This window comes from Lolium rigidum, chromosome 5, assembly GCF_022539505.1.
Source record: "Lolium rigidum isolate FL_2022 chromosome 5, APGP_CSIRO_Lrig_0.1, whole genome shotgun sequence".
Lineage (NCBI taxonomy): Eukaryota > Viridiplantae > Streptophyta > Magnoliopsida > Poales > Poaceae > Lolium > Lolium rigidum.
In genome coordinates this window covers 16,105,854-16,118,199 of record NC_061512.1, presented here as the reverse complement: position 1 = coordinate 16,118,199, position 12,346 = coordinate 16,105,854, and the positions used below count along the sequence as shown (strand labels likewise).

The 12,346-nt window shown below is 40.5% G+C and overlaps 1 protein-coding gene across 1 annotated transcript; it reads left to right on the top strand.

The window, feature by feature from the left end:
- The first annotated feature begins 11,405 nt into the window (after positions 1-11,405).
- LOC124655662 (late embryogenesis abundant protein D-34-like) lies at positions 11,406-12,145 on the top strand. Its single transcript, XM_047194524.1, has 2 exons — positions 11,406-11,603; positions 11,708-12,145. Exons 1-2 carry the CDS (start codon positions 11,406-11,408, stop codon positions 12,143-12,145), a joined length of 636 nt encoding a protein of 211 aa, XP_047050480.1.
- The last annotated feature ends 201 nt before the right edge of the window (positions 12,146-12,346 follow it).

Here is a 12,346-nt window from a genome sequence, read left to right as displayed (position 1 = left end):
AACAAAACACAAAACTAAGATAAGGAGAGGTTGCTACAGTAGTAAACAACTTCCAAGACACAAATATAAAACAAAGTACTGTAGCAAAATAGCACATGGGTTATCTCCCAAGAAGTTGCTTTCTTTATAGCCATTAAGATGGGCTCAGCAGTTTTAATGATGCACTCGCAAGAAATAGTATTCGAAGCAAAAGAGAGCATCGAGAGGCAAATTCAAAACACATTTAAGTCTAACATGTTTCCTATGCAAAGGAATCTTGTAAATAAACAAGTTCATGAAGAGCAAAGTAACAAGCATAGGAAGATAAAACAAGTGTAGCTTGAAAAATTTCAGCACATAGAGAGGTATTTTAGTAACATGAAAATTTCTACAACCATATTTTCCTCTCTCATAATGACTTTCAGTAGCAACGTGAGCAAACTCAACAATATAACCATCACATAAAGCATTCTTATCATGAGTCTCATGCATAAAATTATTACTACTCCCAACATAAGTATAATCAATTTTATTAGTTGTAGTGGGAGCAAATTCAACAAAGTAGCTATCATTATTATTCTCATCATCAAATATAGGAGGCATATTGTAATCATAATCAAATTCACTCTCCATAGTAGGTGGCACCAAAAGACCACTATCATTATAATCATCATAAATAGGAGGTAAAGAATCATCAAAGTAAATTTCCTCCTCAATTCTTGGGGGACTAAAAATATCATGCTCATCAAAGCCAGCTTCCCCAAGCTTAGAATTTTCCATATCATTAGCAACAATGGTATTCAAAGTGTTCATACTAACATGTTTCATGGGTTTTTTAATTTTTGCATTAAACCATTCATGTCTTGACTCAGGAAATAGAATAAAAAGCTCACGAGATGTTTTCCATTATGCCTTACTAGTGTAAACAAGAAACAAAAAGATGCAATTGCAGGATCTAAAGGAAATAGCTTCGAGCACAAACACAATGGCGCCGAGAAAAGTACTTTACACGGAACCGAAGTATGAGTGCCTTTTACCTTTCCTCCCCGGCAACGGCGCCGGAAAAAGTGCTTGGCGCGTAGTTGACGAGGGAGGAAAAAGTGCTTAGTTGCCGGGCTTGCCAATGTGTGAGTGCCGTTTACCTTCCCTCCCCGGCAACGGCGCCGAGAAAAGTGCTTGATGTCTACGTTCCCCCTCCTTTCACCGTAGACGGTGTTGGGCCTCCAAGAGCAGAGGTTTGTAGAACGAGCAGCAAGTTTTCCCTTAAGTGGATCACCCAAGGTTTATCGAACTCGGGGAGGAAGAGGTCAAAGATATCCCTCTCATGCAACCACTGCAACCACAAAGCAAGAAGTCTCTTGTGTCCCCAACACACCAAATAGGTGCACTAGTTCGGCGAAGAGATAGTGAAATACGGAGTGGTATGAATATATATGAGCGAGTAGCAACGGTGCCAGACAAATAGCTTGCTGGTGTGTAGTTGATGGTGGTAGTATTGCAGCAGTAGTAACGCATGATAAAACGAGTAAACAAGCAGCGATAGCGATATTTAGGAACAAGGCCTAGGGATTACACTTTCACTAGTGGACACTCTCAACATTGATCACATAACGAGAATAGATAAATTCATACTCTACACTTTTGTTGGATGATGAACACATTGCGTAGGATTACATGAACCCTCAATGCCGGAGTTAACAAGCTCCACAATAATGCTCATATTTTAGTAACCTTTAGTGTAAGATAGATCAAAAGACTAAACCAAGTACTAGCATAGCATGCACACTGTCACCTTCATGCATATGTAGGAGGAATAGATCACATCAATATTATCATAGCAATAGTTAACTTCGCAATCTACAAGAGATCATGATCATACCATAAACCAAGTACTAACACGGTGCACACACTGTCACCATTACACACGTGCAGGAGGAATAGAACTACTTTAATAACTTTGCTAGAGTAGCACATAGATAGTAGTGATACAAAACTCATATGAATCTCAATCATGTAAAGCAGCTCATGAGATCATTGTATTGAGGTACATAGGAGAGAGATTAACCACATAGCTACCGGTACAGCCCCGAGCCTCGATGGAGAACTACTCCCTCCTCATGGGAGCAGCAGCGGTGATGAAGATGGCGGTGGAGATGGCAGCGGTGTCGATGGAGAAGCCTTCCGGGGGCACTTCCCCGCTCCGGCAGCGTGCCGGAACAGAGACTCCTGTCCCCCAGATCTTGGCTTCGCGATGGCGGCGGCTCTGGAAGGTTTCTGTGGGTTTCGTCGAACGTCTCAGGGTTTTCGATCCAGGGGCTTTATATAGGCGAAGACGGCGCGGGAGGGTCGAAGGGGCGACGACACCATAGGGCGGCGCGGCCGGGGCCCGGGCCGCGCCGGCCTAGGGTCCGGGGGCCCGGTGCCCCCCTGCGGTCCTTCCGGGTGTTCCGGATGCTTCCGGTGAAAATAGGAACTTTGGCGTTGATTTCGTCCGATTCCGAGAATATTTCGTTACTAGGATTTACTGAAACCAAAAACAGCGAGAAAACAGCAATCGGCACTTCGGCATCTTGTTAATAGGTTAGTTCCGGAAAATGCACGAATATGACATAAAGTGTGCATAAAACATGTAGATAACATCAATAATGTGGCATGGAACATAAGAAATTATCGATACGTCGGAGACGTATCACTCTGATATTTCTTCACTAATAGGTGCAAAGTATATGATGCAAGAGCTTAAACATGATCCTTATGAGCACAACAATTGCCAAGTATCAAATTATTCAAGACATTATACCAATTACTACATGTAGCATTTTCTGTTTCCAACCATATAACAATTAACGAAGCAGTTTCAACCTTCGCCATGAAAATTAAAGCTAAGAACACATGTGTTCATATGAACCAGCGGAGCGTGTCTCTCTCCCACACAAGCATGAATTTATTCAAACAAAACAAAAATTAAAAACAAACAGACGCTCCAAGTAAAGTACATAAGATGTGACGGAATAAAAATATAGTTTCAATAGAAGAAACCTGATAAATTGTTGATGAAGAAGGAGATGCCTTGGGCATCCCCAAGCTTAGACGCTTGAGTCTTCTTGAAATATTCAGGGATGAACCACGGGGGCATCCCCAAGCTTAGACTTTTCACTCTTCTTAATCATATATCATCCTCCTCTCTTGACCCTTGAAAACTTCCTCCACACCAAACTCAAAATAACTCATTAGAGGGTTAGTGCATAATCAGAAATTCACATGTTCAGAGGTGACACAATCATTCTTAACACTTCTGGACATTTCCCAAAGCTTCTGAAAGTTAATGGAACAAAGAAATCCATCCAACACAGCAAAAGAGGCAATGTGAAATAAAAGGCAGAATCTGTCAAAACAGAACAGTCCATAAAGACGAATTTTTTAGAGGCACCAGACTTGCTCAGATGAAAATGCTTAAATTGAATGAAAGTTGCGTACATATCTGAGGATCACACAAAAAAATTGGCAGATTTTTCTGAGTTACCTACAGAGAACCCTGCCCAAATTCGTGACAGACAGAAATCTGTTTCTGCGCAGTAATCCAAATCTAGTATCAACCTTGCTATCAAAGACTTTACTTGGCACAACAATGCAATAAAATAAAGATAAGGAGAGGTTGCTACAGTAGTAACAACTTCCAAGACTCAAATATAAAACAAAAGTGTTGTAGTAAAAATAAAAACATGGGTTATCTCCCAAGAAGTGCTTTCTTTATAGCCATTAAGATGGGCTCAGCAGTTTTAATGATGCACTCCCAAGAAATAGTAATTAAAGCAAAAGAGAGCATCAAGAAGCAAATTCAAAACACATTTAAGTCTAACCCACTTCCTATGCATAGGAATCTTGTAAATAAACAAATTCATGAAGAGCAAAGTGACAAGCATAGGAAGATAAAACACGAGTAACTTCAAGATTCTCAACATAAAGAGGGGAAAGTTAATATTATTAAGATGCATATAACCATGTTTCCCTCTCTCATAATAACTTTCAGTAGCATCATTGATGAAATCCACAATATACCCATCACTTAAAACATTCTTATCATGGTTCATATGCATAGAAGTATCATTAATTTTGGCATAAGAGTTCTTCTCATTAATAGTAATTGGAGCAAGATTATTATCAAGAATTTGAACATGGTAAACAAGTTGCATATTAAGGGAATTGTTTTTGGCAATCCAATCATAACTATGACAAGTTTAATAAGGATAGTTATAACCTATATCATAGCATTCTTTATAATGATCATCAAAGGTCGGAGGCATAGTGTCATCATAAGAAAGAGAATAGTTATCTTTCACAGCAGGTTCACCTGTGACCTTACCATCGTTGTTACTAGAAGGAGATGTATCAAACATATAATGATCAGTAGCAAAAGGATTTTCAAACACCTCATCCCCAAGCTTAGAGCTTTCTATATCATTATGGGAGGAAGCATGGATAGTACTGATACTATGGCAATTATTAAGATCATCATTTTCAGAATTAGTTTCCCAGAGATTTGCAATATCAAAAGTAGTGTGCTCTTTCAAATCATGATCACTAATGTATGTAAAGGGCATAGGAAGATCATTGTATTCAGATTCATTATCATAATAATCATTAGGAGCAACATACTTACGGTTACCTATCGTTATCTCTTTCTCTGTATTCCCCTTCTTCTTCTTCTTCGTTCCCTTCTTCTTCTTCTTCTTCTTCTCTTCCTTCTTCTCGTTCCCTTCTTTAGGAGGAAGAGGCTTGAAGGGAGGCTTCTCCACATAACCTGATTTATTTCCAGAAACAATAGAAGAAACTTGGGAGGATTCCCCTTTTCATTAATAAGTTCAAAACACACAGCAGTCCTATCATATTTTGGCAAGGTGTCAATAAGAAAAACACCCATGCAGGACATCATCAATATCAAGATCACTCATATGTAACAAAGAGATTTTTCTTGATAACTCTTCACACCACAAAAATAAAGTAAGTTCATCATGCTGATTAGGAGTAATTTCATCATCACAATACAAATTTGCAGCACTCATGGGGTTCAAATTATCATTGGAGGAGCATTGAAAATTAAAATGACCCACTCTATGGCAAAGTTCACAAATAAAAGGATAGAGGGCACAAACTTTTTTACCAAGATCATCTAGAGCCCTAAACCACTTTCTAGTTTTTTCATTAATATGATGGATACAATATCCATCTTTGATTTGATTAATTCCACAAGGTCTATGCATTCCACAAAAATTAACATGCTTATAGGAAATAGCATTCTTAGGAGTTTGAGCATGTTTATTGCAATCATTAACAACAATTTCATCCTTCATGCAAGCCTCTTTAAAAGGTTCATGATACTTATCAAAATTATTCCTAGGCAATTCAAAATGAGAGGCAAAAGCTTTATAAAGATTTGCAGCAACTTGAGAGTCAAGACCATAGGTAGCACTCATATTTCGAAATTTACCAGTATCCATAAAAGTTTCGATGCATTCATAATCATAATTTATACCTGACTCTTTACCTTTGTCGTTCTCCCAATCTTCAGCATTCTCCTCAATCCGGTCAAGAAGATCCCACCTAGCTTCAACCTCCTTGCTTGTGAAAGATCCCTCCGAACAGGCATCTAGATAGTCCTTGTGATGTCCTGAAAGCCTCGCATAAAAATTGTTAATAATAACATTACGGGGGAGCTCATGAATGGGACATTTGAGCATTAGTGACTTCAATCTCCCCCATGCTTGAGAAATACTCTCTCCATCACGAGGATAAAAATTATAAATGTAAATCCTATCAATATGCACTTCATGAGGAGGATAAAATTTAGAATAAAAGAGAGATACAATTTCCTCCCAACCAAGAGAATGACTATTCTTCAACAATTTATACCAATGCGCCGCTTTACCAGACAGCGAAATAGAGAATAGTTTCTTCCTCACTTCATCCATAGAGATACCTGCACACTTGAATAACCCGCATAATTCATGCAAAAACAGTAAATGATCTCCAGGATGGACAGTTCCATCCCCTTCATAACGGTTATCCATAACACGTTCAATAATTTTCATGGGTATCTCGAAAGCAGTACTTGCAGTAGGTGGATTTAAAATATCGCAAGCATCATTAGAATTATCGCATATGGGAGATAAAGAATTATCAGAGCAAATTTTCTCCCCTAAAGATGGGAAGCTAAAAAGATCATAAAAACTAGCTTCCCCAAGCTTAGACTTCTCCATAGCATTAGCAGTGATTGCGTTCATACTAATAACATTGCTACTAGCATGCAAATAAAGTTCCATAGGTTTTTTAATTTTCGCATCACACAATTCATGTCTTAACTTAGGAAATAAATTAAAGATCTCACAGTTGCTTTCCATTATGCCTTACTAGTGTAAAACAAGAAACAAAAAGATGCAATTGCAGGATCTAAAGGAAATAGCTTCGAGCACTTACAACGGCACCAGAAAATAACTTAGTTACCTGGGACCAGAGTGTGAGTGCCTTTTACCTTTCCTCCCAAGCAACGGCGCCGTGAAAATAGCTTGATGTCTACTCACGCTTCTTTTCCCGTAGACAAGTGTTGGGCCTCCAAGAGCAGAGGTTTGTAGAACGAGCAGCAAGTTTTCCCTTAAGTGGATCACCCAAGGTTTATCGAACTCAGGGAGGAAGAGGTCAAAGATATCCCTCTCAAGCAACCCTGCAATCACGATACAAGAAGTCTCTTGTGTCCCCAACACACCTAATACACTTGTCAGATGTATAGGTGCACTAGTTCGGCGAAGATATAGTGAAATACAAGTGGTATGGAAGTATATGAGTGGTAATAGCAATCTGAATAAAATATGGCAGCGAGTAAACATGCAACAGAACAGTAAACAAACGGAGATTCGATGTTTGGAAACAAGGCCTAGGGATCCTACTTTCACTAGTGGACACTCTCAACATTGATCACATAATAAAACCACTCTACACTCTCTTGTTGGATGATGAACACCATTAATTTTGTAGGGCTACAAGAGCACCTCAATGCCGGAGTTAACAAGCTCCACAACATTCGATATTCATATTTAAGTAACCTTAGAGTGCATGATAGACCAACGCAATTATACCGAGTACTAACATAGCATGCACACCGTCACCGACAAACTATGAAAGGGGGAATAGATTGCATCAATACCATCATAGTAATAGTTAACTTCATAATCTACAAGAGATCACAATCATAGCATATACCGAGTACTTCATGATGCACACACTGTCACAATTACATCATGGAGGAGGAATAAACTACTTTAATAACATCACTAGAGTAGCATATAGATGATATTCAACTAGATCACAAAGAGAGAGATGAACCACATAGCTACAGCAGAGCCCTCAGCCTCGGGGGTGAATTACTCCCTCCTCATCATGGGAGCAGCGATGGCGGTGAAGATGGCGGTGGAGATGGCTTCCGGGGGCAATTCCCCGTCCCGGCAGGGTGCCGGAACAGAGACTTCTGTCCCCCGAATTGGAGTTTCGCGATGGCGGCGGCTTTGGAAGGTTTTCTCGGGTTTCGTCAATCGGTTAGTTCCGGAAAATGCATCAAATCATCATAAAGTGTGAACAAAACATGTAGGTATTGTCATAAAACAAGCATGGAACATCAGAAATTATAGATACGTTGGAGACGTATCAACGCCTCCGTTTCACCCAAAAAACCTAAGCTATATTTTTCTCGAGATTTATTGAGGCGGCGGCGGAGGCGAAATTCCTCTCCTACTCCGAAAGAGGGCAAATCCTATCGCACCGGTGCCTCCGGTGAAGGTGAAATCGACGCCATCGTTATGACCACTCCTCCTTGACGCACGGGGAGGCTTCTCCATCAACAGATCCATCTTCAACATCATCACCACTATCACTATCTACGAGATCGACTTCATCCTCCTCACAGTTTATGTTTGATTAAACCCCGGATACTGTTTTAAGGGCTAGTTGCATGTTTATGATTGGTACTTTGTCATTATTTGGTTGAGATATTATACTTTCAGATTGTGTTGTAATCATTATGTCTCTGGTACATATCATGTTTGACACTTGTGATTAGTTCCACATGTTTTTGAGGACATAGGATGATCTAGCTATGATTCTATGCGATGTGCAATGAGTATTTAGTCGAATTTATATATTTTATGTTGTACTATAATGTTTTTATCCGAACGTTGACTGCATATTACTTCACCTATATGGGCTCATAGGGCTGCACTTTAATATAATGAATAAGTGTTGGAAGCGACGGAATGACATAAACAATTTTCCAATACTTCGAGTTGCATTAGAGGGGTTTATGTCGGGGACCAATGATCTAATTGCTCTGCTGGGACATTTATGTCTTAAAGATTTTTATACTTGCACATGAGAATGGCTCTAGGACCCAGCGTAAGGGGTGCATTTGCTCATATCTATGGCCGTACCTAATTTAGGCTCCGCCCCAAAGGGAATAAAACTTGACAAAATATTTACCATGTTGTGTAGAACTCTTAATGCTAGTGAATCCATGCCGCCCTCGAGAACACTCGTCTCATATAAGCGCGCGCGCACACACACACTTAAGCTTGTCATCTTGCTACATAGAGGATTGTGCTTTCTCTCATTGAGAGAACTAGAATGATACCCTGCACTTTGCAGCGGGAATCTTCTAAGAAATTATATTATCTAAATGAAATGGTATAATACATATGTAATATAAATTGTCTATATAATTAAGTATGCAATATTCAATTGGTAAAAATAGTTGAGATGCTAAATTTTATTCACATTTTAATATTTGATAGCTATAAATTAGCTATGTGGATATTTTAATCAAAAAAATAGTGACATAGATAGCTTGCATGCAAGGATACATTAATAATGAATATTAGTGGGCATGACATGGATATTTGATTGGATAATGAAATAGATGATATGGATGCTTGCATGTATAGATAGAGTAACATTAATTGCAGTTAGTGAGATTTTTCTTTATAAGAAATATAGATGACTAACATTAATTGAAGTTAGTGGGGTTTTGTTTTATAAGAAGTATAGATTTACATATTGCTATTTACTTTCTGCATTTTACTTTATTGCAAGCTATACACCTAAAACACCAAAAATTGACGCATTACTATTATTGTTTACTTGTCAGATCCGCTAACCAATACCTTCAGCTTCTCGTGGGTTCGACAACCTTTCTTATTGAAAATGATTACAATTGATCTCCTGCAATTGGGAGCCATCAAAATAATTTTTTGGCGTCGTTGCCGGGAAACGTAGCGCTATTGGTAAGTGATTTGGTAAGGAAGCTTTTACTAATTTTTCTATTTACTATTTGTCTCATCATGGGTACTTCAAGTTGTGATGAAATGTTCTTAACTTTATATGAATATGTTCGGCTGTTAAAGATAATATTGAGAAACCCCGTGAACCAAAGGTGACATATCAAATTCTTATTGGTATTGCCAAAAGAGCTATGAAACTAACTTTTATAGGGATAAAAGTCAAACTTCTGTGAGACATTTACATGCTATTGAATATCTATGCTCTCTATTGTATTCATCATGATGAAGTGAAGAGGAAATTACTATATCTATCTCTTTCTGGTGATGCTCGCATATGGTTTAGATGTCTGAATGATAAATGTCGTCTTGATTGGGAATGTCTGAGGAAATACTTCTATCTTACATATTATACTCCTAAAGAAGCTTATGATGATCATTGTCATATTTATATTTTTTGGTCTCATGTTGAAGAAAGTATTGCTCAAGCTTGGGAGAGGCTTAATGAACGCATCCGTAAGAAACCTTGTCGTGGTATTCCTGATAGTCTTATATTGATCTATTTCTATGGGAGGCTACCCCAACACCATAGATATTTTCTGAATAATTCATCTGAAGAGAGTTTTACTAATAGAAATTAACAAGAAGCAATGAGATTTATTGGATACTATTGCTAATAATACTTCTGCATGGGATCTTGATAAAGGTAATCAATCTCATTTTGAATATGAATATGCATGTGTAGAGAATTTCTTTACTATTATATTATTTGATGAGTTAAAGAATAGATTTGGCCTTGATTCTCATGTATTAACTGAAGTTACTAAATCTTTTGCTAACCATTTAAATGTTCATGTGAAGGGATTTTAGAATGTACATTGTTGAGTACAACCCAGCATGATTCAGTACAACCCAGCCGAAAATGCAACTCTACATATACGAGGGTGTACCGGGCTTATCCTGAACGCCCAATGTTGCGTTGAGATTCGTGCAAGTTCTTAGATAGTTTGTAGGAAACACCCTGGGCTATACCTCTTTCATATCTGTCAGCCCCTCTCTTTTTCACATAGCAATCTTACATTTTATAGAAAATGTACAGAAATATTTTGATTGGTTTTGTTCTGTCATATTAATTGTTTGTGAGAATGAACAAAAAAGTAACCTTTTCCAGTACGTTAATAAGACCTGGAAGTTTCTTTGTCCAGCATACATAATCAGTTCCATTCGGTTAGTTCAGGAATTAGCACGAAATTAGTAATGAATTAGTACTGAACATGATACTACATACTATTATCACTTAGTATAAAACTCAGTTTCATACGGATTGGATCTGTTGAGTATAGGAATTAACACACACATAAGTACATAATAAGTTGGAAAATCACAAACTGAACTTTTCCTGATTTTGTTCAATGTTCAAGGAAGAGGGTGAGGGAGACAAGAAAAAAAAAGGAAATCAGAAAGGAAATTCAGATCAGATTAGGAAGATGGATCCAGACATGGGAACAACGTGAGCATCTAGACCATAAACGTACAGGTTGTTTTCTGCAAAACGTACACGCGCGAATCGACGGTGGGGATAAACCCGGGACACCCACGACTATGTAGAATCGTTGCGTTGCAACCCAGCATGGTTGAGTACAACCTAGAACGGGGACAAGCAACACACACCACCAAAGCACCACTAGGGTTGCGAATACAGCTACTCTAATCTACTCCCAAAAGCTGACCCCGAGAGGCTACCCAGGTCGCCCATTCGTCTAAAAAATCTAAAAATGTTATAGCCACGTCCACGCCTAAAATCAGCAAAACAGACGCTCAACAAAAAATTTAGCGCGCGGGATTATTAGATGGAGATGCTCTACCACCCTCCATTTTGACAAAATTGACACGTGTACTTAGTGCCGGGTAGCACTAGTACGTGTCATGCTCTGGGAGGACAATGTGTCCAACTACGTTGCAGGTGTCTTTCCACCGGAGCGCATGGTGTCACACGCGGTGCCAAACTTCGCCGCTCTATCTCCTTCTTTTATACTGGCCGCGACGAGCAGGGAGAGCTAAGCTGTCCGTACCAGCCTGCATCTTGTTAAGCTAGATCTAGTCAGCGCGATGAGCGACCAGACCCAGCCCGTCCGCCCCGGCGACGTGCACCCGCCCACCGCCGCCGGTGAGGACACCCGGCGCCAGCGCGACGAGTTCCTAGCCCGTGAGCAACAGCCGCAGCAGCAGAAAGATGGTGGCCTTCGGGTCACCGAGGCTGACCAACACGACGGGACTCACGTCGTGATCGCCTCAGCCGGCGGCCAGGTACATACATGCATGCACACCTGCCTGCCTGCACCTAGGTTCGTTGATCGTGTTTTCATGGCGCTTGACCATTTTCACGTGGAACCTGCAACGCATGCATGCAGCTGATTGCGCAGTTCACCGCGCCGGCGCCGGGCGTCGAGACGGACGACGCGGTGACCATCGGCGAGGCGCTTCAGGCCGCCGCGAGTGACGCGCCCGTGGGCCTGGCGGACGCCGCCGCTGCGGAGGCTGCTGAGACGCGCGCGACTGGGCTGGGACGCGTCGTGCCCGGTGGCGTGGCGGCGGCCGCGCACAAGGCCGCCGAGACGAACATGAGGCTGGGCGGCGGCGTCGGGGACGCCGACGAGGAGATGGTGCCGCTTAAGGAGGTGGTGGGCAGCGCCACGGCGGTGCTGCCTGCGAACAAGGCGGTCACGAGGGAGGACGCGCGTAAGGTAGCGGCGGCAGCTGAGAAGAATTCTGCGGGAGGAGGAGGAAGTGACGTCGCTGATGCGGTGGCCGCGGCCTCCGAGATGAACAAGGGGAAGATGACGCGGTAGAATAGCTAATTGTAGCACGTACGTGACCAACTGACAATGACCGTACGCAATAAAAATGGGGTGGGCCGAGACATCAGGCCACTGATTTTTATTAAGTCTAAGTTGTTGATATCTTAGCTATTTAATTTACGTACTGAGAAAATACAAGTTGCAAGCTGTAGAAAATATGATCACACATCTAACTGAAAAAATAGAGAAAAT